Source organism: Musa acuminata, chromosome BXJ3-1 (assembly GCF_036884655.1).
Source record: "Musa acuminata AAA Group cultivar baxijiao chromosome BXJ3-1, Cavendish_Baxijiao_AAA, whole genome shotgun sequence".
In the NCBI taxonomy this organism is placed as follows: Eukaryota; Viridiplantae; Streptophyta; class Magnoliopsida; order Zingiberales; family Musaceae; genus Musa; species Musa acuminata.
Window position 1 is genome coordinate 10,108,353 of NC_088349.1, and position 24,348 is coordinate 10,132,700.

General features: G+C 43.1%; 7 protein-coding genes and 1 pseudogene across 9 annotated transcripts; 4 read left to right on the top strand and 4 right to left on the bottom strand.

Annotated features, from left to right (window-relative positions):
- Positions 1 to 181: 181 nt before the first annotated feature.
- LOC103991966 (protein SAR DEFICIENT 1) lies at positions 182 to 2,667 on the top strand. Its single transcript, XM_009411523.3, has 8 exons — positions 182 to 393; positions 602 to 677; positions 830 to 882; positions 972 to 1,468; positions 1,556 to 1,716; positions 1,792 to 1,986; positions 2,072 to 2,165; positions 2,246 to 2,667. The coding sequence occupies exons 1-8, from the start codon at positions 305 to 307 to the stop codon at positions 2,362 to 2,364; spliced, it is 1,284 nt and encodes a 427-aa protein (XP_009409798.2). The 5' UTR covers positions 182 to 304; the 3' UTR covers positions 2,365 to 2,667.
- Positions 2,668 to 3,151: 484 nt separating this feature from the next.
- Positions 3,152 to 7,029, bottom strand: LOC135629041 (nicotinamide adenine dinucleotide transporter 1, chloroplastic-like). The gene is made up of 9 exons (XM_065136164.1): positions 6,671 to 7,029; positions 6,317 to 6,412; positions 5,429 to 5,535; positions 5,175 to 5,223; positions 4,914 to 5,032; positions 4,483 to 4,577; positions 4,294 to 4,382; positions 4,133 to 4,227; positions 3,152 to 3,742 (listed from the first exon to the last, which is right to left on the bottom strand). Exons 1-9 carry the CDS (start codon positions 6,738 to 6,740, stop codon positions 3,461 to 3,463), a joined length of 1,002 nt encoding a protein of 333 aa, XP_064992236.1. The 5' UTR covers positions 6,741 to 7,029; the 3' UTR covers positions 3,152 to 3,460.
- Positions 7,030 to 7,518: 489 nt separating this feature from the next.
- On the bottom strand, positions 7,519 to 8,288 carry LOC135629043 (18.1 kDa class I heat shock protein-like). Its single transcript, XM_065136168.1, has one exon. The coding sequence runs from the start codon at positions 8,177 to 8,179 to the stop codon at positions 7,694 to 7,696; it is 486 nt and encodes a 161-aa protein (XP_064992240.1). The 5' UTR covers positions 8,180 to 8,288; the 3' UTR covers positions 7,519 to 7,693.
- Positions 8,289 to 8,865: 577 nt separating this feature from the next.
- Positions 8,866 to 9,775, top strand: LOC103991938 (18.1 kDa class I heat shock protein-like). The gene has a single exon (XM_009411485.3). The coding sequence runs from the start codon at positions 8,899 to 8,901 to the stop codon at positions 9,541 to 9,543; it is 645 nt and encodes a 214-aa protein (XP_009409760.2). The 5' UTR covers positions 8,866 to 8,898; the 3' UTR covers positions 9,544 to 9,775.
- A 150-nt stretch (positions 9,776 to 9,925) lies between these two features.
- Positions 9,926 to 15,045, top strand: LOC135629040 (uncharacterized). The gene is made up of 7 exons (XM_065136163.1): positions 9,926 to 10,605; positions 10,691 to 11,167; positions 11,244 to 11,455; positions 12,987 to 13,275; positions 13,359 to 13,444; positions 13,521 to 13,612; positions 14,335 to 15,045. Exons 2-7 carry the CDS (start codon positions 10,802 to 10,804, stop codon positions 14,580 to 14,582), a joined length of 1,293 nt encoding a protein of 430 aa, XP_064992235.1. The 5' UTR covers positions 9,926 to 10,605; positions 10,691 to 10,801; the 3' UTR covers positions 14,583 to 15,045.
- A 586-nt stretch (positions 15,046 to 15,631) lies between these two features.
- On the bottom strand, positions 15,632 to 17,402 carry LOC103991893 (putative glutamine amidotransferase GAT1_2.1). Its single transcript, XM_009411437.3, has 4 exons — positions 17,244 to 17,402; positions 16,406 to 17,142; positions 16,116 to 16,310; positions 15,632 to 16,013 (listed from the first exon to the last, which is right to left on the bottom strand). Exons 1-4 carry the CDS (start codon positions 17,332 to 17,334, stop codon positions 15,780 to 15,782), a joined length of 1,257 nt encoding a protein of 418 aa, XP_009409712.2. The 5' UTR covers positions 17,335 to 17,402; the 3' UTR covers positions 15,632 to 15,779.
- Positions 17,403 to 18,429: 1,027 nt separating this feature from the next.
- Positions 18,430 to 24,111, bottom strand: LOC135584766 (uncharacterized). Of its 3 annotated transcripts, XM_065136166.1 has the most exons (4): positions 23,886 to 24,062; positions 23,594 to 23,799; positions 18,969 to 19,268; positions 18,430 to 18,816 (listed from the first exon to the last, which is right to left on the bottom strand). In XM_065136166.1, exons 1-3 carry the CDS (start codon positions 23,979 to 23,981, stop codon positions 18,971 to 18,973), a joined length of 600 nt encoding a protein of 199 aa, XP_064992238.1. In that variant the 5' UTR covers positions 23,982 to 24,062; the 3' UTR covers positions 18,430 to 18,816; positions 18,969 to 18,970. The 3 variants fall into 3 exon arrangements, with proteins under 3 accessions (XP_064992238.1, XP_064992237.1, XP_064992239.1); XM_065136165.1 differs by lacking the exon at positions 18,430 to 18,816 and having other exon boundaries at positions 18,863 to 19,268; positions 23,886 to 24,061; XM_065136167.1 differs by lacking the exons at positions 18,430 to 18,816; positions 18,969 to 19,268 and adding an exon at positions 21,329 to 21,581 and having other exon boundaries at positions 23,886 to 24,111.
- On the top strand, positions 20,339 to 21,299 carry LOC135629460 (L-lactate dehydrogenase-like; annotated as a pseudogene).
- Positions 24,112 to 24,348: the final 237 nt, after the last annotated feature.

Sequence of the window (24,348 nt, forward strand, 5' to 3'; positions counted from 1 at the left end):
TTGACCGTTGGAAGAAGTGACATCACATCAGGAGTTAATTACAAGCCATCTTCTTCTTCGCACGGAGCAAACTCGTTTCCCTTAATTTCGGAGCTGTTTCCTGGTACCTTCCTCTGTTCCACTGTCTCTTTGCTTCCACACGTCCCCGTTGCGGCTGTTCCCAATAAGTTGATGGCCACCCTCCCCCCCCACCCCCCGCCATCGACCGCCGAATTCCTCGGTTGCTCCTTACGACTTCTTCCTCTAAACCTTAGCTCTTCCACGGCCGACTCTGTTCCTTCCCTCCATCGAGAAAGCACCAGCAATGGCAGCTAAGAGGCTTCGTGATGACTCCGACAAAGAGTCTGAACCATCGGAGGAGAAACAGATGCGACGCCTGCCTTCATTCTCGACGTTAGTAGTCTCGAGAGCCTTCCTCCGCTCACCATTCTTACGACTTTTGCTCAATGGTTCTTTGATATGAAAGAGCCTTCCTCTGATTTCATTTGTGCGCAAGCTTTTGCCTATGATGATATCCTCCATCTTCCGCAAGGAAGTCCTCAAAAAGGCATCTTGTGGCATCGATTGATGGTTACCATCTTCTTCCTCTTAACATTGACAGGGTCATCAAAGAGGCGATGATGGCGAAATCCCTGAACAACTTCTTCTTCGCATTGGAGCCGCTGCTTCGCAGAGTGGTACGTTGAAATCTCTCTAATTTCATGCAAGCGATTGTTAATTAATCCTCGATGAACAGTTGAAAGATTTCTCGCAGCAGTGCATCAATGATTGTTCATGACAAAGAAACAGAGGATTAAATGATTTGTTTTGGTCTTCTGATGCGAAATAGGTGAAAGAGGAGGTGGAGCGAGGAGTAATCCACAGCATGCGCTCGTTTCAGAGGTAAAAGAATCAACTGGTCTTTGATCCAAGATCTGATCTTTGTTCATGGCGAGACCGATCAAAGACAATAACATTGATTCCCTCCTCAGGTCCACCCCAATGCAAATCGAAGCAGCAGCAGAATCATCAAGCTTCAAGCTTACCTTCAACAAGCAGCTGTCACTTCCCATATTCACCGGCAGCAAAATAGATGACATCGAGAGTAAGCCGCTCCAGATCGTCGTCGTAGATGTGCACACCGGCGAGGTCCCTTTGTCCACTCTGTCATCCCCTCTCAAGGTAGAAATAGTAGTCTTGGACGGAGATTTCCCTTCGGGGGATCAGGAGGACTGGACTGGCGCCGAGTTCCAGAACAACATCGTGAAGGAAAGGACGGGGAAGAGGCCACTGCTCACAGGAGACGTCAACGTCACATTGAGAGATGGCGCTGCTTCCATCTCCGACCTCTGCTTCACTGACAATTCTAGTTGGATAAGGAGTCGACACTTCAGGATCGGTGCCAGAGTCGTTCCCGGGAGCCACAACGCTCCAAGAATCAGAGAAGCCATCACCGAGCCCTTCATGGTCAAAGATCACAGAGGAGAACGTGAGTATGAAATCCTTGATCTTGCTGCTTTTGCACCATCAATTCAGCTCCCAATGGAGGCTAACTAAAGGAACCATCGCAACCCAGTATACAAGAAGCATTACCCACCAGCTCTCGGCGATGAGGTATGGCGACTGGAGAGGATTGGGAAGGACGGAGCGTTCCACAAAAAGCTGTCGGCTGTTAACATCAACACGGTCCAAGACTTCCTGAAGCTGCTGGCCGTCGACCCTCATTACCTTCGCAGCGTACGAACTCGGCCTCATTCCTCATCGCGCCAAGTGCTTTTCAGTCTTACTGACGCTTCTGCTCTCATGGATCAGATACTGGGCGTGGGGATGTCGGACCGGATGTGGGAGGGAACAGTCGCTCACGCCAAGACATGCGAGGTGGGCGACAAGCGTTACGTCCACCGAGCCCCGCAGTGTAGCCTTGTCTTCAACGCCGTGTGCGAAGTCGTGGAGATCATCTCCGACGACATGACACTAACATTGCAGAGCCTAAGCAAACCTCAGAGAGTAAGTACTGCACTCCAGCGATAGCTCTTTGCCTATACTCTCTGCAGTTCATCATCTTTGACAGTCTGCCTCAACTATCTTGCAGGCCTATGTGAACCTTCTGGTTCGCGAAGCACATCAGAACTGGGATAATTTGGAAGAGGCTGATGCATTCTTCGACCAGAGCATTGTTGCAGCGAGTGAGTACAACAAATTGCTAGTTTTCATCATAGGTTGAATTACTTGTGGGGGTTTCTGAATCAATTTAGCTTATCGACAGATGTGCAGATGCAGCAAAGTGAGATAGAGCCATTTCCCTGGCATGAAGTTGAAGAGAATGCAATAGAGTATCAGCTGGAAGACTATGAAATCCCTGATCCTGCTCAGCCTTCCTTTTGAGTAACACAATAGGTTGTGAGCTGTGACATGTTGTTTTATTAGGCACATATCATCTGCCCTGATTGCTTGTTTTGTGAACATAGGAAAATAAGCAAGCAGACACGAGGCTATTCTTTTGTTCATTATCTTACTTTCAGTGTTACTTTGTCTTGGAAGATTAGTTTGGGAGAGGAAGATGGAGTAGAATGATGTCCTTTGCAAGCATTTGGACACCCACTCCATCCCATCTGTCGAGTCCAATTGTAATTTGTTTCTGTGTTTTCCAACATCCTGTTGAAGGAATATTAGAAAGCTCTTGACATGCTTCCTGGTGTTGCCAAACATATACAGAAATTGCCAAAACAGAGTCACATCAACCACCATTTTCTTGATCAATCAATCAATCAAAGCTTTCTTGATTGTACCAAAAGAAGGCTGTCAGGAGTTTTGTGGAAGACAAAATGCCATGGAAAGAGTTCAAACTCTGTAAATGGTGAAGGTTTTACAAGTTGCATGCTGACCGCACAGGAGTCTCTTTCAAATAATGTAGTTTGAAACATCATAATTATGATTCTAATGACCAATGAAACTACTAGATGATCAAATTTGAGATATACATACAGTAGTACTCTGGAGACCTTACAAATTTATTTGAATTATTGTTGTGCACATCACCTCATTTGGTTTTAGGAAAAAATGGAAATGATTCATGAACAACATTATTTGAAAGAATTAGGTAATCAATACAAATGGACCCGGTCATAATGAAGAAATAACAAGCAACCAAGCAGGAACATAAACATAAGGGTTATGAAGATCAATATATCTGGTCGCTTGAGGTGACCATGTGAAGATTGTCACTTGGAATTCTCATAGCAAAATGATTTAATCAATACAAATGTTTCTTTTCTATGAAGTAGACAAAAAGTACAACAATTATGCTAATGCGGCAAAAGAATACAACCAAAATCAATTGTTATCTTAAGCATTTCTGCTTATTAGTTTTCTTGACTTTTCACTCCTATTGTAGAGCCACCGATCCAGGTCAAGGTGAAAGGGAATTATTAGTCAGTGTCCTGCGGCAAGTGTTCTCTTTGTCAACTAGATCTCTGGTGCTTCAAACTAGTCTCTTCATTTTCTGACTTCCAGCATCTGGGATTATTTCTGGATGGCTTTCTTCAGAAGGAACAAATTGATGCAAAAATCTTTGAATCATCTCATAACTGGTGAATGTGATAACAGCTGCTGGGGTGGTTCGTAACAAATTTGTGCCACAGCCACGGTAAAATCCAGATATGCCATCCTTCCGGAAGACCTTCTTAACACAGTCCACGACACCAGCATATTGAGTTAGAGAGTTGCGAGAATGTCCTTGTTCTTGCAGTTTGGACCGCACAACCTGAAGAAAGAATATGCCACATGATTCAGAAAAAAAGGAAAGAGAAAGAAGGCATCTTGGTCATGGTAGCTTTAAAACAGAACATCATGTCAAGAAGAATGAAAATCCAGTTCATTATATGAGGGCAACTTTGACAATGTCAAGGCATCACAGTGTTTCTTGTGTATGTCACGGTGGGGAAGTAGACAGACTGGAATAGTCCAATCTTCTTATAAAATCAATGAAAATCCAGCTCAAAAAGTGGCAGTGCTTCATGTACAGTTCTCTTAAGATCTTTTTTCACTTTTTCCCTCTAGTTTTTTGGAATTAAATAGATTTTCTAGATCTGAATTCTGCATCTGCCAAAATAAAGTGAAAATGTCAAAGAAATAATGATGGAAGGAGGAGCACCTCATGAGGGTAGGTCATTGTGGAGGCGAGCACTTTTGAGAGCGAAGAAGCAATAGCCACACTACCAGCACTAAGCTTATCCACCGTGGTGTTATCTGAAAACAATTAAGATTAGAGCACCATGTAATGAAGAAGAATAACTATCAGGTAGATATTATTACCTTTGTTTGCTAAGTGCAATTTGATATTTTCATATACTGGAAACTGGATTGCAACATGGCTAATACCAGCTAGAGCTGGAAGAAGACCACTGTTAACCACATGAAATCAGTCACCAAGAACATGACAATTAAGATCCCAACAGAAAAGAAAAATCATGAATTAGTTGTACATGGAGAGAATTGACTCACCTATAAAACCCTCGGATGCCTTCTTCATGTGAAATCCTTCTCAATGCAGACATTACACTTTTGTAAGGAACTACTCCAGGTCTGATCCTCTGAGTCTAGCACCAGACACAAAAGAAACATCAAGCATTGCAGAGCTGCTAGTTGAACCGAAAATATTAGAAGTCTAGAAGAGCTAAACTCGGAAAACACTACCACAGTCAAATAATCTAGATGGCTTAAACCCCCTATGCAAGTGTTTGGCATCATTAAGTACAAAGGTTCACAAGAGAAAGATCATCAAAATAATGGTAAGACAAGTTTGTGTATGAAACACACTCACAAATAAAGTTCTATCTGATACTTTTCTTCTCATTAAATTTAACAAATTAAAGCTTCTTGGACTAAAATTGGCATGAAGTTGGCTAAGATGAGAAGGGGATAAGAGAATGTACTTGAAGTCTGGTCTTAACAACCCACAGAGGATTGGTCACAACTGCCGTTGCAGCCCCTGCACCTGAGGCAGCAAGAACATTTGCTCCAACCGAAAGTTGATTGTCTACCTTAGTTGCATCTGAAATTCTAGTCCATGTTAGTCTTGCATGGCATGGAAAATTTTGATGATGAAAATGACTATAGCAGAAAAACCATACTGTATCTCTAAGAACCCAGAACTACAACCAAAGGAAATGGTGGAAAGAAAATCTTAAACCAACCATGTGAATGAAGTAGCCCTTTAAGCTTATCATAAACTGTAAAGTACACCTGGAAAAGAAGTTAAAGTGATATCAGAACAAAATAACTGAAACAACATTATCTAAATAAATCACTTCATCTATGATGAAGATAACAATAAAGCCTATAGCTGAAGCCACACAAATCAAAGCTATTATCTGTGGATTTTATTTTTCAGAAGTTTGAGATGTATAAACAAAACGAAGAGGAACTAGAAGCAAGATTAAATACTTACTGCCCAATTTGGAAGTAGCGCCAAAATTGTCGGAGAAAGGCCATGATACATTCCTTTAAATCCTTCTTTCCTAATTATTTGTTCTAAGCTTGAAATGATAAGACTTCCTAATTATAAAAAAAATCAAACACTTCAAAATCTTAACCAGTAATGAACTTGATGGATGCAAGGATGATATAATTCAAATAGTAGTAAATGATAATCTATTGCAAGCCTCAACCAGAACAATGAAACACATACTGGTGGAGAACATATTAAAACTAGTGAAAAGATCATCTACTATCAAAATTCAACTGGAAAATAGCATGATCATGAAGAAAACCATTATGAAAACAAGAATAGAAAGCATATTTTGATAAGCTCCCTAGACAGGTCACTAACATACAGCTGTGGTATGACAACCTACACTGGTCTTATACAAAGTCCACAAGCAACTTAATCAGCAAAACTGCATCTGATCTATATGTTATGATATTTATTAATCGTGCTAATATTTTATGTTAGAGGGTAATGATCCTACTATACTGTACATAACCATCATTGTCTTGGACCACAAAGCTTACATAATAGGAAACTGACATCGATTGCCATGATTTACTATACATCAATTTGAAGTCGTCAAACCTAATTCATGCTTTGATCACCATGTGAAAAGTTAGCAACAAAGCCTACTGCAAAGCTGTGTTAGTTAATGTTCACCCAACATTTTGCCAGGCTACAATTAGTTGCCATAATCCCTCGTCCATATTACCAATCTAGGAAATTGCTTCGACCATAACTAGCTAAAATTATCTTAGCAAGATTCTAACTTTAGATCGAAAACCACTTAATTCACAAGAGAATGGTAGTGAAAGTGAGTAAAAAAGAAAAAAAATCAGAAGAGCATACCCCGCCGCGAAGATTGTGGAAGATTGGCCAATCCATGCACTTGAAGCCTCGTCTTTACCACGTCCAGCGGGCACACAAACGTCGCTGCAATGATCCCTGCAACCATTCTTCGTCTTTATTAGAACAGACAAATTAAGAAGCCGATTCTCAAATCCTGACAGACAAAAAAGGAAAAACCTCAAACCCCTAAATCAAAAGGAAATTTTCGATTTTTTTTATTATCATACTCAAATGAACTCCAATTTGTAAATCCAAAAGAATAAATTTTACCACTCTAATCAACTCCAAGTAGAGAATGAGGGGGGAGAGAGGGAAGATCTCATGGGAAAGAAGGGAAGAAAGGGAAAAACTGACCGGCGGATGCCCCAGCGCATGCATTGCAGAGGAGATCGCGAAGGGACGGCCCGTGGAGATCACCCGGCATGACGCCGAGATCTTCCGCTAAACAACCGGCAGCAGATTCGATCTTTCGGGTTCCAAACCACAGAGCTCTTAATCGAGAAGTGCTATATGGTGGGCACGGATCAAATTAAGAGGAGAAGGGCGCCATGGTAGCCTTCGAGGAAGAGGAGGCGAAAGGGAGGGGTTCGTTCAAGCAAAAATTTCCGGAAAACGGAGGAGAAGCGAGTAAAGCGAGACGAAGGAAAGAAGAAAGACTGAATCGACCGATGCCGCTGACAACAGTTTGTTTCTTGTTCTTCGAATTGCTAATCACCGGCTACCGGGTGGTATATTTATACCTCGATATTTCTATTTTCATTCAGCGATATATTTCTAAAAACATTTTTGACCCTCAAAAAACATTTTTTTCTATTTTCTTCCACTCTTTCTTCTATAATTATGGTTGCGTTCACATATTATAAATATTATTATATTTTTTTTCGGTGACTTGACCTCACCATCATTTCCTGCAGAAGGGATCATTTGCGTGTTGGAACGGCCACAATTCAGCATCAATTGGATTGGTCCGTGGAGCACGTTGAAGACCCAAATGTTGGATCGTTCGCTGGTGATTCGCTTGGAAGAACGTTGATTCGTAATTGACCAACTAGTAAAGGATTGGTCATCAAGATGTTTATACGAATGTTGAAGTCCAGATGGATTCTCCAGATTTTTCTGGACCTAAATATACGGAACTCATACTTGCGTGTACGTCCACATCATGTGTGTACGTGGAAGATCACATTGTCCACGACAAACTCTTGAGGAGATCCAATTATTTATAATTAGCATTCATTAGTGAAGGCATCTAATAGCAGAAAAAAAATACACGCACAAACCAATATTTACGTGCAAATTACACCACAAAAGTCACTCGAAGTACTTCTCAAAAACTACTGCTGAACGAGACCTTCCGATGCAACAGTTGCACCCAAATCAGATAGGCCAAAAGCTGCAGCAAACGACGTCCTTCTCTTTGCCCCTCTTCTTGCTCGCTGCTCCGCCTGTGATCTCAACGGACCTTGCCTCGGGCTTCTTCATCTGCCGCTTGGGCACTATCAAGGTGAGCACCCCGTTCTCAATGGAGGCCTTCATCTCATCGGCCTTCGCATCCTCCGGCAGCCGGAACCGCCTGTAGAACCTGCCGCGGCTCCTCTCCGAGCAGTGCCACTCGCACTTCTCCTTGTCATCAATCGGATCCCCGCTTCGCTCGCCGCTTATGGAGAGGACCCTGCCGTCCTCCACCTCCACCTTCACGTCCCCCTTTCTGACCCCCGGGAGGTCGGCCTTGAAGACATGCGCCTCCGGGGTCTCCTTCCAGTCCATGTGGATGTCGTCTGCGCCGGAGTCATCCGAGGGAAAGCCACGGAGTGCATCGAAGATGTTGCCGTGACGACCCAACAAGTTGTGGGCGAGAGACATATTAGATGCTGCTGCTGCGTCTCCTTCTTGAAGCCGAGATATGTAGCAAACTCTGGTGTCCAAAGTTAGGGTGGGAGTGTCTTTATAACTGGTTGCTTCCAGCGTGGTATATCTATTCCACTAATAAACGAGACATTGGTGCTCCGGGCGTTTCGAGAAGCCTCGACACCTTTCTTCTCATGTCCACGAAGTTTTGGTGGGACCAGATAGACCAAGTAAGATAATTCTTTGGATGAAATCTTGATCGTCGAAAGAATTATTTATTAATATTATTGTGATTTGATTGAAATCAATCAATTCCAAACCAATTATTTTAATTTTAAATCAATTAAATATAATAAAAAAACAACACATAAAACATTATACCTTAGGAGGTTAAATCTTTGTCTAAAATCAATTAACTTGGATTTGAATCTTCAAATAACCATTTAATTTGATTAAAAAATTGTATAATTTTATTTTTATATCATTTTTAAGTCATTACACTCGTCATAATTATATGCCTATTCTTTAAAATTATAATTTTTTATATTTAAAATTAATTTTAATTAAAAATAAAAAAAAAACAATTCTAATCAAAATCGAAACCGTTCGAACCGATCCTAATGATTGATGATGACACATCAGACGGCTTAAAACAAAATAAACAGTAGAACCGATGTGAAATATACTGGAAGACGATGGAAGACCTGAGCACCTTCGAGAGCCCCGCTGACGACATGGCGTCGACAAAAGCAGCATCGAGCACAGTCTGGAGCCTTCAGGACCCATCCATCCGAGCCTATAAATGCTCATCGTACTTACTCAACTCACCAAGAACAAGGAAAAGAAATCCACAGCTTAGCAACGCATCCTACGCTACCACCAGAAATCCTTCGAAGGCATTTGCAACCATGTCGATCGTGAGGCGCAGCAACATCTTTGATCCCTTCTCTCTCGACGTTTTCGACCCCTTCCAGGGCTTTCCCTTCGACGCCTTTCGCTCCCTGAGCGAGACGCGCCCCGGCTTCGCGAGCGAAACCTCCGCCTTCGCCAACACCCGCATCGACTGGAAGGAGACGCCCGATGCCCACGTCTTCAAGGCCGACCTCCCCGGGGTGAACAAGGAGGAGGTGAAAGTGGAGGTGGAGGAAGGCAGGGTCCTTCAGATCAGCGGCGAGCGGAACAAGGAGCAGGAGGAGAAGAACGACAAGTGGCACCGCGTGGAGAGGAGCAGCGGCAAGTTCCTCAGGAGGTTCCGGCTGCCGGAGAACGCCAAGGTTGACCAGGTCAAGGCCTCCATGGAGAACGGCGTCCTCACTGTGACTGTCCCCAAGGAGGAAGTTAAGAAGCCCGACGTGAAGTCCATCGAGATCTGCGGCTGAGCTCCGATGCTTGCCGGAGAAACCCATAGCTGAGCTTGCGACCTATCCAAATAAGTCTCTGTGGCAGTCGAGTGAGTGTGTCCGTCCTATGTCTAAGTGTGCTATTTGGTTTGTGTCTTTCCGTGTCTATGTAGTCGGTCGACTTCGGGAACTCTGCGTTGCTCTCGCGGTAATAACGTTTGTCATGGAAGTATTCCTTAATTAAATATAAGTCGGTCTACTTCATCCGTTACATATGTTTCTACTTCGGGAACTCTGCCTTGCTCTCGCAGTGATGACGTTTGTAATGGAAGTATAGCAAGTAGTAACCAAAATGAACAGATAAGAATGACCAACTGGCTGACAAAAACTCACATGATCATCAGCATTGTGCATACTTGAAGTCCCTCCGTCAACCGGCCACGTGCACAATCCACGAGAAACGTGACCCCGCAAGCTTATCTTCTTCCATCGTGGGTAAGACGTGACGCACCGCCCGTTTTCCTCTGTCCCGAACCCTTTTATCATATATTCAAAGGGCCGTTGCGAAGTGCGGGACCCTCTCTTTCCGCGGCGATCGGGTTCCGATCATCGGCGAATTTTTCCCGATCTACTGTTGCCTTCGTGACGCGCTACTCGTGTGGGTCGTCTCCTCCACAGGATGGGCGATCCATCCAGTAGCTTCCCCGTTTTATCTCACGCTGACACGTTTCGTTTCATCCACGTGGTGTTTGCTCGTCCGTCGTCATCGTCCGGTGCTGTCCCATCACGCGCATTCCCCAACTGCTCACATGTCTCAGAGGATTATCATATAAAAAGAATACCGCGTCCTGCCCCCAATCTCGCTTGTCCTACCCATGTTAGCCGGTGCGGCCCATTTTCTACCTTCTTATTGATTGGAAACATGTGGTGAGGGCCACAATGCTCCCTCCAATTATAGATGGGTGGGTCGAGGGGAAATGGTGGAGTGGCAGTCAAAGAAATACTCGCTTTAATTCCTTTCTTTTAATTCTCTTTCCCTTCGCCCGTTCTTTCGTTCTACCTTCGTTCTCCTCTGCGTCACTCGAATTCCTTTCCATCAAGGCACTCTCTTCACCTATTTACGATCTCGTTTCTCTCTTGCATCTTTTTGTTTGGATACGATTGTGCTTTCCTTTGGATTCTTTAGGGTTGATTGCATCCAGAGTCCCCGCCGTTTTTCATCCCTCTGGTTTGGGAATTTAGGATTCTTGGGCCGGGACGTAGGGCTCCTTCTTGTAGTTATTGGAGTTTGGTGGAAATGTTGGGGAGTAGCGTGCAGTTGGGACGCGGGCATGGGGAGGATCGCGTCTGCTGCGTCGATAAGGCCCGGTGGAGCCGCCACAGCCACCAACGGCACTACCAGCAGAGTCCATGGAGGTCTTCAAGCACCTCCGCCGCCGGAACTTACCCCGCCCCTTCCTTTGCTTCTGGGAGCTCCGCAGAGGTTGTTGTGTCGGTCTCCGGCACCCGTGAGCAGGAGAACCGAGCAGGAACAGAGGATGATACTCCGAAGACCGGGATCGCGTCCGTTTCATCTTGGGGTCCGTCTGTTGCTCATTCTTGTAACTTGAAACGATTCTTGGAGTCCATAACCCCGTCCGTCCCGGCGTTGTACCCTTCCAAGGTTTAGAAAGTTTCCTCCTTTTGGTTGTTGTCGCTTTGGGATTCTTGGAGATTGACTGACTTTGATTGGCTTGCAGATGGATAAGAGGGGATGCAGGGCTTCTGACCAGGAGTGCCGGCCGTACTTTGCCCTGGCGGATCTGTGGGTCTCGTTCACGGAGTGGAGCGCGTATGGTGCTGGCGTTCCGCTGGTTCTGAGCGGTGCGGGCAGCGTGATCCAGTACTACGTGCCTTACTTGTCTGGAATCCAGTTATATGGTGAATCGAACAGGCCCTTTTCTGATTCTAGGTATTAGTGTTTGCCGGATGCTTTCTTTCTAATATATCTCGGTCCACAGAATTTTACATGAACAACTAATTTGTTTCTTTGTATATTTTCTTACTACAGCTTTTGTTGGCCACCCTAAAGTTCTGAATGTTCCTTGATGCATTGCTTCTTTGATACGTTTACGATGGCTTTCGTGTCGTAGTGTTCTTAGCTTATAAAAACTCCTTTTACTTTTCTCGGTGGTATATTTTGCCTTGTTTGTATCATCTGTCATAAAAGCGTAGGATTTGTTGAACATAAATGGTTACAATAAGAACCAATTGTCAGTTTATCTTTGCTTACCTCTATCTCAATGGTTTCGAATAATAATTTCTTTGGATTGGTTTAGCATCAAACCCTATATTGTCTTACATTCCTAAAGTAATTTCAATAATGAGTAATACCATTTCAGCAAATGCAACCTGAAAAACAACTCAAAATTGGTTATTTTTAGTATTTTCCTAATAAAAATTATTGATTTTGTTTACTGTTCGACATGTAGCATCGTAATAATAACTAGGTCACTGTGCATTTATTAGGTCTGTTTAAATTGTTTTTTTCCCTAAAATGCAGAAGACACTTTTCTAGTATTATCTTTTAACTACTCAAGCTCTAAAATTCTATTTGGAGAGCTTGGGAAAATGTTTAGATTGGGGAGCCAGCCTTGCGGAGAGTCCAAAGTGTGTGCCATGAAAATGAAAAGCAGTGTATTTGAAGCAGATCAGTCTCTTGATGCCCATAGCAGGGCCTTGTTGAATATGATCTACAGGACTCAGCATGGACCGTGTTTTATGTGATTTACATTCTTTTGTTATGGGTCAAATGTAGCTTTTTTAATTGTGATTTGATCCATTTATTTTGAGAACTATACAGGATAGATTGCATATTTGTTTTGTGGATTAATTTTTATTTTGTATTTGGTGTCTTGATCATGAGGGTGGGAAACAGTAAGATTGCTCCTTTGTGATCTTGGAGATCAGGATTTAAGTCATGGAAATAATCTCTTTATATATTTAAACGTAAGATTGCATATATTGATCCTCTCTAGATCCCGCATTGGCGAGAGCTTCGTGTACATGCTCTCAGAACTATAAAAAATTTCTTGCAGTTAAGGGTGGAAAGAGTTAAATGAAAATGATGTGGCATTTTCTGCATCAGTCAAATAATCTAACTTGAGGTATAAATTGAAACCTTTGTTGGTGGAGAAAAATAGACTTCCCAACTACTTGTAGTCTTAAAATTTTGGTGCTGATCACTCCAAGTTTTCAACTATCAGTCGATTTTCTTTGTTCAGGTAGCTTTCTACATATTCTGTTTTTCTAGCCGCAACTTTGTTGTCTTTTTAATGGATCATCCGGGAAGCAACATGTAAAGTTTTGTCATTTGATATGTATATTGGATGAGATACACTATTCACTTTTCACTTTTGATTGCAGTGTATGCTTGATCTTTTGGTACTTTTATCTAGCAGTTGAGGTATATTAACATGTTACTTTCGTTATCCATCTAGCAGGGGACACGGTGAGGAAAGTGATGGTGACTGTTCCCAGGATTCTAGTAGTGAAGGATGTAGTGACTATGAACACGAAAAGGGCCTTGGGTGTTCAACAGAATGGAACTCAAATCATGTCGCTGGAACCTTGAATCTGAGGATGGATAAATTATGTTTGAGAGAGAAACATGGGCATCAGCAAAAGGGATCTTCAAGTGGTGATGGAGATTTTGGACATTTTCGAGGTCACTTGCTCTTTGAGTTTCTTGAACAGGATCCACCATTCATTCGTGAACCTTTATCTGATAAGGTGTTTACATCTTGTTTACACAAGTAAAACAAATTTGATTTTCTGGTTTTGTTTGTGATGTTTGTTTAAGTATGTTCCTTCAGATTTCAGATCTTGCACGGTGTTTCCCTGCATTAAAGTCCCTTCGAAGTTGTGATCTTTTGCCATCCAGTTGGATATCTGTTGCATGGTGAGATTCAGATCGACTGAAAAACATTGTATTTGAAAAATAAATATTGATTTTCTGTGGCTTGCTTGTGTTTAAGGTATCCTATATATCGAATTCCTAATGGCCCTACATTGAAGGATCTGGACGCTTGCTTTTTGACCTTTCATTCTCTTTCCACACTGATGAAAGGTAAATATCATCTTTTGCACTGTCTTTTATTCCTCTCCTTGCTAGATGAACATGTACAATACATTATGCTTGAGATAAATATGGTCTAATCAAAATTAGGTTTGTTCTGGCTTGACAATTTTGTCCTAAATCGATTGATGTGCAATGCTGCTAGTTGGCATTGTTATTTTGACTTTTAGAAGTTGTAAGACAGACTCGATGACTGAAAAATTATTAAGCGTAAATTTTGTCGACTATGCACAATTTATCAATTGAACAAGCTTAATTCTGAGATTATCTATTCATCTACCTATAATAAATGGCTAGCTAGTGATAATTTGCATCTAAGTGAAGCCTCATTCAGTCTATGCCCAAGCTTAATTCAAGGTTAAATGTTGAACTTGTTTCAGGGTTGTCGGACATGGGCTCAAGCTCAAATTTATTATTCTTTGGACTGATCCATTGATGATGGATTTGTAGAATCAATCTAAGCTATATTTTGATTAAAACTGATGAAATCCACTGAAGAAGATTTGTTGTAGATGGTAACTTATTTTAAAATTGATGTAGTTTGATTCTTTCAACTATAATGAGCTGTGTTTGAGCGATGAACCATTTTTCATGCTAAAAATAGATGCTTTTAAAGTTTTGCTTGTGACCTCAGACCTGAGAGTACACTACTTTGCTGTTTTATAATATTAATCTTGTTTACTTATTCCTTGTGATTACTGGTTTTATTGCAGATGATGGTGGTGCCTCTGGCCCTTCCATTTCAATTTTACAAGGGGTTAATGGTGTTCCTATGGTCTCTCTTCCTGTTTTCGGACTTGCATCTTACAAGTGTCGGGGTTCCATATGGACTCCTAATGGTGGCACGGAGATGCAACTTGTGAATTCCCTGATGCAAGCTGCCGACGATTGGGTACGACTCCAAAATATTAATCACCCAGATTACCGGTTCTTCACTTCGCATGGCACATTCAGGAGATAGAACTACTATCACCCTGGTTTAATTTGTGCTCAAATTGGATCATGGGCAATAAGTCGGGATGCACATTAGCAGTGGCCTTCGATCTACTGTGTTGTGGAGCAAGTAATGACAAAAAATAAAAAAGCAAGTGTGAAAGCACAAAAGCGGGGTAATAGGAGGCAAAATCCTGTAAGAAGAAAAAAAGGATCAGGAGGAACCAAAAGATGATCAGACCGAGAAAAAAGGTAGCCCATGAAGGAGATAATTTCTCATCCATATAACCTGGTGGATGATGATGGTGTATGTTTTGGTGTGTTTTGTTGGAATGGTTACCTGAAAGGACATTTTATTGTTCACATGTCCAGATTGGTCCGTAACATAAGCTTACTTTCTGGGCATGTCTGACAATGATACCTTCGCGATGCCCACCAAAATCAAATTGTTGTGTTTTAGCATAATGAGCACTTCTAATAGGTTGATGACAGGATTTGTGTATCGGCTTGTGTTCTGTTGTCGGTACGTTTTGTTCTCTTCAAAGCTGGTCTCCCCGTTCCTTGAAAGATCGCATGCTTTTGTTTGAGAGACCACATAAATGTCTGCGTGTCTCGTGCAAAAGTATAGGAAGAGAAGGAAGTACAGGAAATAATTATTATTTGAGATTATTATCTGTAATCCCTTTAGGTTATTTTTATATTATTCTTTTATGAATAGATATATATCTTCTTAATTTATAAATATTTTTATTTTTTTATTTTTATTTATAATTTTTTCTTGCTTTTCTTTCTTCTTCTTTTAATCATCGCAGGTGATGTAAAATGATGGAAAAAAATAAAAAAAAAAATTAAAGATAAAAAATGAAGAGATGAGAAATAAATTTTATAATAATTTAATATTTTTAAAGTTATTTAGATCTTGTAATAGCACATAACACAACATCTTTCAGATTAGTTAGTATTTTATCAATACATTAAAGAATTATGAATATTATAAAGGGCTCCTCATTATTTATTTTTTTGGGGGGGAGAGCCTTCATTTGAAAGAAGAAGAAGAAGAAGAAGAAGAAGACACCATACTGTTTACACCTTTCTATAATAATGATGTAATCTTGAAATGTGTTCTTTGTCTATCCCATGTGTTTCCATCAGGAGACAAATTTTATCTGAGGGAGACGGAAAATAAGATCGGTGGCGGAGACCCAATTCGGCATGTTAACAACCTTCAAGCGGCCTTGATCTTCCTCTCCAACACATCGGAGCAGATCTGCCCCATCATGTGGTAGAAGGAGAGCAATTCCGACAGCTGCTCCACCGACATCTTCCGCATCACGTTCCTCGCCATCATCTCCCTCCCCTCGTTCATCTTAAGCTTCTGCAAGTAGGACGTGGCGTTCCTCACCGTCGCGCCCATCTGCTTCAGCCTCTGCTCCTGCTGAATGCTCAACGCCGTGTTCGACTAATGGCAAAAGAGAAGAACAAAAGGTCAGAAGATCCAAAACACCGCCTGTTACGGTCGACGCTCGTCCTCCTCCTGACGGATGATGAGCGGTAAAAGTACCTCAAGGAACTCGGCTCCGGCTTCGAGATCCTGCTCCTCCGAGGGTGGCATGTCGAGCCTCGCGTCGTACAAGTTCTTGGCAATCGAGAAGCTTCTCACGATGGTCTTCCTTTTCTTCTCCAGTTCCTGATCCATCTTGGGTGCGCGATTCAGATTCACCTTCCTCCGGTACGCGATCACCGCCTTCACAAATTCCTACACGATCCCAAGCCCATGCCATTATGTTGAGACGAACACGAAGACTTGATCTCGATCGAGATGATGTTGCATGCGCGTAGCTATGGATGTACCTGGTAAGCCCTGGGACATCCTGGGTAATCGAATTCGTCGGATTCAGAGCGCCTCATTCGTTCGGGGTGGAACTGCAAACCCATGATGAACTTGCCCTCTTCCGGATTGTACGCGTCGGGGTCGTAGAACCCTTCCACCAATCCGTCCCCGGCGAAGGCCATGGGGACGAACCGCTCCGCCAATCTCTTCACCCCCTGATGGTGATAGCTGTTGACCTCCAGCTCCATCTTGTCCTCGTCCAGCGACTCCCGGAACCAGGAGTGCAGCGGCGTGTTCTCCACCACCCGCGCCGCGTGCCGGTGGCCGTCGTAGTCGGCGTAGTTCATGTGGACGGTGGCGGTGCTGCCCCCGCCGTCGTCCTTCTTGGAGAGCTCCCTCTCGACGTCCTGGTACAGGGTGCCGCCGCAGGCGACGTTGAGGATCTGGGAGCCGCGGCAGATGCCGAGATAGGGGATGTTGCGCTCGAGGCAGAGCTTGGCGAGCCGGAGCTCGATGGAGTCCTTCTCGCGGTCGATGGCGGTGTCGCTGGTGTGGAGGTTGCGGATCTCGTCCAGCTCCTCGGGCGACAGCCCCGAGATGTCGGTCTCGTAGTGGGAAGGGTCGATGTCCTCCCCTTCGCACAGCAGCACGCCGTGGATCGGCTCGAAGCTATCGAGCAACATATGGACGCCGGCCACGCGGGGGACGATCACCGGCACCGCCCCGTACCCGACTATGAGATCGAGGTGGTATTCCCCTGATTGCATGCACGCGTGTAACAACAACAACACATCAAGAAGAATCATCACAAGAAGATGCGGGAGGGGAGAGGTGAGATCGTTGGTAAGGGTTGCGCACCGACGAAGTCGACGAACTTGTTCTTGCGGACGCAGCGGCGGGAGACGATGAGGACGCGAGGAAGGACGGTGGAGAGGTCAGGGGAGCCCATGTCCGTTCTTCTCGCTTCCTCGATTGCTTGGTGTTACCGGGGCGTGCATCGGCCTCTTTATAATATGACATGTTTATGAGGCAAACGTGGCCCTCAAAAGATATCAATGCTTAAGCTATTTCTAATTTTAGTGTTCCTCCTTATCCCCAATAATATAATATTTATTTTCCGTTTTGATGCATGCACGAGAGAAACAGCGAGGCCCCGCCGCGTCACGCATCGATGTCGGGAGGACGGCGATCGATCCATGGGTTTGGTTTAGGTCACTGATGAAGTGTCGATGACGATGACGATGATGATGACGACGCCGACGAGATTGGAACGCAGTCAAAGCTGCCAACAGCTCGATCGATTATTTTTAGAGAGAGAGAGAGAGAGCGAACGGAGTGGATCGGATCGGGTTGGTGGAACGCCACGTGGTGAGTGGTTATCCGGCGAAGTCAGAGCTGCCAACAGCAAGCTGACGTGCCACAATAAGCCCGCGAAGCACCTCTTCGTCTTCCTCGCTCGCGTCGGTGGTTGGTCGCATCCGTGAAGTAGGTGTCTGATTTGGCCAGGGGGATTGCGATGGAAGCCGACGCATGAGAGAGGAAGATGAAGGAAAGGTTTCCAGCAGTGTAATTAATACTTTGATTATTTGTAGGAAAATCCTTAATTACTGTATGGTAAATCTAATTCCTTAATTTTAATATTTTTTGATAGACTAGTATAATATTTATGTTTTTTTGTACTCCAAATAGATAAACTTACATGCAAACCAAAGGACTAAATCAAAATCTTGGTGTGATGGAAAACGAATCAACGTGAGGCACAAGATATCAAAGAAACATTAGTGGAAGGACGGAGAAACAGGTGAACTGTCAGCGTGCAATAAATAATGCAGGACGGACGGGGATGTATTTTTGGTCTCCTTAGGAAACAAAAAAATGTGCAGCGCATGGGGTATTGCTAAGTTCGCATGACACTAAGAAAATAGTGCAAATTAGGGCTGTCACTGTACAAAAGTTGATGAGTTCCATCTACCTCTGAAAGAGACATGGAGACATGAGGACATGTAGGTTCCTGTATTCCAGTGATCAGTTGTATGGATAGAAATGAAGCAAGAGATACGTCATAATCTTACTAGCTATTTGCTGCATACAAACAAGAAACAAGGCATTAAGTTTTGGAGCTACAACAAGTTGAGTTCAAACCTGATGAGAGGCAAAAGAAGCATGCAAGCATTCGCGGTGAATTGTTGGTGTGCTCGTGAGCTGACAGTGACATCTCTGTCCAGAACTTGACGAACTTGAAATACATCGAAGACAAGCCTGCTTCTATCGTTATCCATAAAGTCTACAACTAAATCATTATCTCACAAGATGAGTTGCTCGTGGAGGATACCGTGACGAGTCACGTTATTGGACTTGGACTTTGAGCATAGTACCTCAGCCCCCACGCAAGTCTTGGCGCTTATGTCAGAGATGGCTGGGACTACATGACCTGCAAAACTTTCATAGAAACTATTGAGAACCTTTAGAAGACAAACTGAAGTGTTAAACCCCTTCTCTTACTCTTATCCCAAATCCAACAAACTATGGTTCCTTAGAAGACAAGGATATACGAAGACAGAATTACACAATGAGAGACGAAACCTTCAACCATTTGTGTTTCCAAGCCCTCTCTTCTCAGGACCAAATTCTGCCATCCCCACACCGCCTTCGTTTTGGTGCTTCACCCATCCGCCCATGTCAGCCTTGGAGTAGCTCCAATAGTAAAGAAGTGAGGATATCATCGAAAGCAGCACGAAGGTAGCTCCTGCTGCGAAAACCCCCTTACGGAGCGCTGTGCAGGACGACAAGTCCTTCTTGGCAAAGTAACCCACATACTTAGTATGGTATGCATTCCTTGCAGATCCTGCCAACAGGCAAACTTCCGCCACCAGAAAACATATCCTGAGGGTCAACAGAATTTAATACAGAGGCTAATAATGTGAGCCATGATACACCTATATATGTAAAACTTAATCAACATGACAGGATATGATACTTAAATCATGAAATCACGATTTCTTCAAACAGAACATGTCTCACATGTACAATCAATGCCATGAACTATGAGGTGTGCTCATACTCATTGCATCCTTCAATTGCAGCTCATGCTACATGTACAGTAGAGATACTCATTTCAAATCATGAAGCAATTAATTTGCTCCAACTGATGATTAAAACAAAAACAATATATACTGGCACACCATGACATCTGCATGATGTAGTGCACCCAAACCTTTCGAGTTGGAACATCAGAGTCTTTTTTTATTCTAATACACTTGACCCTCGTTTTGTCCATCTACACATTGATGACGTTTGAGAATCTGGATAGCTAGTCTTTTTGAGATAACATTTATTCACTTCTACTCCACATGTAAATATGCCAAAATACTATTGGACTAAACTGGAACCATATCTATACCGTTGTATTTAAAAATTATGTGATGTAATCGATATATACAAGCTAGGTTGAAGTCGAGTCAATATAGATTGACTAAGCTCTAACATGTGAATTGCTTAACCTTGAGAAGATGCGATAAAGAATAATTAACTAAAATACCATCAAGACCCATATAGTTTTTGGCAAACCTAACCCGATGCGTTGGATCAAACTATCTATTGCCTCATGATGGGCTTGCAAGTGATTAAGGATATATGAAAACAAGATTCGTGTATACTTTGTGTACAACAAAAAATTATGATATGTTGGTTGGAATGATCAATACAACAATCTCACATGGTAGCTCTGGAATGCAAAAGAAAATTAGGGCTAACTACAGATTGCCCCATGTAATTAGCTACCTTTAGCGTCTCGGTCCTTATACTTTAAAAAGTTGCATTGACAACCCTGTAGTTACGAAAATGAAACGATTAGGTTTATTTACCTTAACAACGTCAGTTTTTATCGACGAAAACATGAAAATAAAGGGTAAAAAAGTAGTTTTACGTTCGATGGTGGACGACGTCGATAGCGAATGGCAACGTCGCTAGCATCGGTGGTGGCAAACGACAGCATCATTGGCGTCGGTGGTGGCGGATCCCTTCCCCTCCCCCCTCGTCCCCAGCATCAAGCGATCACTGCCCTCCGTCTCTTCAATCACTTCCTCATCGCTACCCCCTCTGCCTTCCCCCTCATCCTCCCCTTCTCCTTCTCCCCCCTCACCCCCGACGTCGAGCATGTCCGCCACCTTTCCTGCTACCATCCTATTCATAGCTTCATCCTAAGAAGATAAAGAAGGTGTCATCTCTCTCGGAGCTCAGCTTCACTGATGACATACACAAGACCCTATTTTGCCCCATCTAGCAGGCGATGTCGCTGTCTCTCACTCAACGTCAGACATCCGTGATCGATGTTGAGTACGTGGGCATGGCCATTGCCCAGACGATCCTGGCGAACGAGCTGGTGCTTGTGGATGTCAAACCCGACAAGCTACAGGGGGGATGCTGGACCTACAGCACACCACAGCCTTTCTCCCGCGCACATGGATCCTAGCATCTCTGGACTACACAGTGACGGCAAAACTTGGACATCTACATCAACACGATCGGCACTCAGTAGATTCAAGGGAGACGCAACTAAACCTACTGCAGCACAATTTGGCGCTATTCAAGGAGATCGTGTCGCCGCTGGCGAGGTACTCGTCGGGGAAGCTGCTGCTAGTGGTGTCAAATCTGATGGTGTTGATGTATATCGCCTGGAAGTTGTCGAGGCTTTCGCCAAACAGGGTGATCAGGTCGGGGACCAACCTCAACTCCTCGCGTTTCAAGTTCTTGCTCATCGATCATCCGGAAGTCAACGCTTAAGATGTCCAAGTAGGCGAAGAACTCATTGAAGCGATGGTTGGTGGAGAACTTCAACAGGACGCGGGGAGTGCTGAAGTCGACGACAAAGTGGTGGCTCATGTCGATGAAGAAGTTGGAGAGGAGGGTAGGTGACTTTTTATCGGCGAAACTGAGCTCCGAGAGAGATGACACCTTCTTCATCTTCTCAGGTCGAAGCTATGAACAGGATGGTAGCAGGAAAGGTGGCGAACGTGCACGATGCCAAGGGCAAGGTGGAGAAGAAGGGGAGGACGAGGGGGGAGGCAGAGGGGTAGCAACGAGGAAGTGGTCGAGGAAGCGGAGGGTGGCGACTGCTCGACGTCGGGGACGAGGGGGGGGTGGAGGGGGAGGGGTCCGCCACCACCGACGCCAGCAACGCCATCGTCCGTCACCATCCTACCATCAACACCGTCCATCATCAAACTTAAAATTACTTGTTTACCCTTTATTTTTATATTTTCGTCGATAAAAACTGATGTTGTTAGGGTAAATGGACGAAATCGTTTCACTTTCATAACTACAAGGATGCTAATGCAACTTTTTAAAGTATAGGGACCGGAATGTTAAAGACAGCTAACTACAGGGGGCAATCTGTAGTTATCCCAGAAAATTAAGATATTGGTTGTGATTAATACAACAATATCACATGGTAGTTTTTAAATATGGAAGAGCATGAATCAGATTGCCTTGACTTCAAGAACCCAAACTAGACAGAAACTTATTATATAAAAAGCTCCAAAGTCACACAAGCAAGTGACTACAGGAAAAAAAATCATACAGAAACCAAACCAAAGACATCCCATTCAAATTATGAGCATACAACATAATATTTGTAAGCATAAAATTTAATAAATTGGTGCCGTCAAGGAGTGTTTTATAAATGATTGCATAAAATTTAACTCATGTCTGTTCTGGCAGCTTCTTAGCCCCAAATTAAAGTCGAGCAGAAAGTTGTATAATTTCTTAGGTTTGGTTTCTCTTTTGACAGGATTAAAAAAAATGGAAAATGTAACCAAATGCACAGGTTTGATTTTATTTTGATTTACAATTTCTGTGAGGTTGCATGGACACATCTATTCGTGACCAAAAGACATCCATCCATGTCTAATTAAATGTAGTAAACACCATCGACAAATCTCGCAAACGTGTGTATATACCACTTGTCAATTGATAGCTGTGATTAGAGAAGTTTATCTATGATTACCTCAAAGCAGTAAAATTTTAATGGGGCTTGCAAGACATACATGTAACACCTTTCTTGTTATAGTAACAACACAAAATGTTCTGATTTACTCTATGAAGCTAAAAATATAAATCATTATATCAAGGGAAACATACAGAAAATGATATCTAGTAAAATGCCCATAAACTAACACAAAAGCTTGATATTGCAATCAAGGATGCAAAGAAAGATTTTTTTTTCCCATCTTCCACTTAATACGATGTTTTTTATACATATATCTTATATACTAACTAGATGTATTTTACACTATCTCACAAATTTATTTTGTTTGGCTATCTAATTAAGGAATAATAAACTTAAATGTGCCAACTGATTCACTACAATATTATGTAACAGCTATCTGATACCAAACTCAGTTATTAGAATTTGATATTGGATATGTATATCATTGGATGTAGTTGTGGGATTCTGCTTACAAATCCTACATAAATCACTTGATTTTGATTGAAGATACTACCAACAGAACCATTAATTACTGCTGCTTGACTTTCAAGGAAGCTATTATAACCTGGGCATCGTTTGTTTGTGGAGTGAACATGAGCTACTAAATAAGATCCCATATAACCCCATTAACGAAAATAATAAAACCATGCCCAAGCAGCGCTAGTTTGTTGCGTCTGCATACAATCATCGAAGTGGGGACTAATTACATATTACCCTCTGTAATTAATTATCTTTAGCATCCCGGTCCTTATACTTTCAAAAGTTATTTTGAAATCTTTATACTTACGAAAGTAAAACATTTAACTCCGTTGCTCCAAAAATTTTATTTACTTTTTAACCCTGTGAAATTATTTTTATAACCCAATATAGGGATCTCAATGTTTCACTTTCATAAATATAAGGATCCCAATATAATTTTTAAAAGATATAAAGATCGGGATGCTAAAGATAACTAATTACAGGGGCTAATATGTAATTAGCACTCGAAGTGAAGGTTTCTGCACACCATGTGTTTGTGAGTTGGTTCTTCGGCTTTTTTTCTTCTTTAAAACTATTACCAAACCATTAGAGAAATCACAAGGCACCTTCTTCTTCTTCAACTTCGATTACCTTAGCGAGTAGAATAATTCTACTGTCAGATGTGAAAAATTTTATCTCCAGAGCAACAGCCACAAAAAGGTAAAATTTTATGCTATAGAGAGAAGGGGGAGGGACGACCCACCAGGAGACGACGAACGAGGCGATGGCACAGGTCCTTGGGCCACCGGCGGAGAGGCCCCGACCGAAGCAAAGGCATCGGGTAGCGGCGCTCACCACCGCCTGGCTCAGCAACAGGAGGCCGAACGCGGACAGGCCGTAAGCCGTGGACGCGTCCGAGTCGTACGCGCAGAACGTCCGCTCGTCGTACTCGTCCGGCACCACCTTGCCCTTCATCATCACCACCCCGCCTCAGATACCAGGAGGAACTAGAAACAGAAACAGAACTAGGAGCAAGAGAAGTAGAAGCAGCGTACGGTACTCCGGCGCATCTCGGCGCCGATGGCGAGGACAAAGGCGAGGATGTGGAGGAAAGCGACGACGACAACCACTATGACCGATATCCCCGCCATGCCCGCCGCTGCCACCACCACAGTTAGACAGATCGCCAGAAAAAAGAGGGCCTTTCCTTTGGCTTTACCTTTAGCCTTCTCCTTCCTCTTTAATAATGGCACGATTCCGTCCGATTAACCCTAACATTCCATTAACTTTTTTCCTGTAACAAGAATGGTAAATTCCATTTACTAGTAAACAAAATAAAGAAGGGAATCCCAAGCAAATGTGGATGGATAAGAGCAGCGGGAGCGATCGTTGTCGTCCTCCTGTAACATCGCTCATCGGCCTCAGTTCAGTGGACTGAAGTGACCAGTAAAGTAAACGTCGAAGGTAAAGAAGGGAAAAGAAGGACCCAACCCACGACAGCTGTACTAAATTACAGCA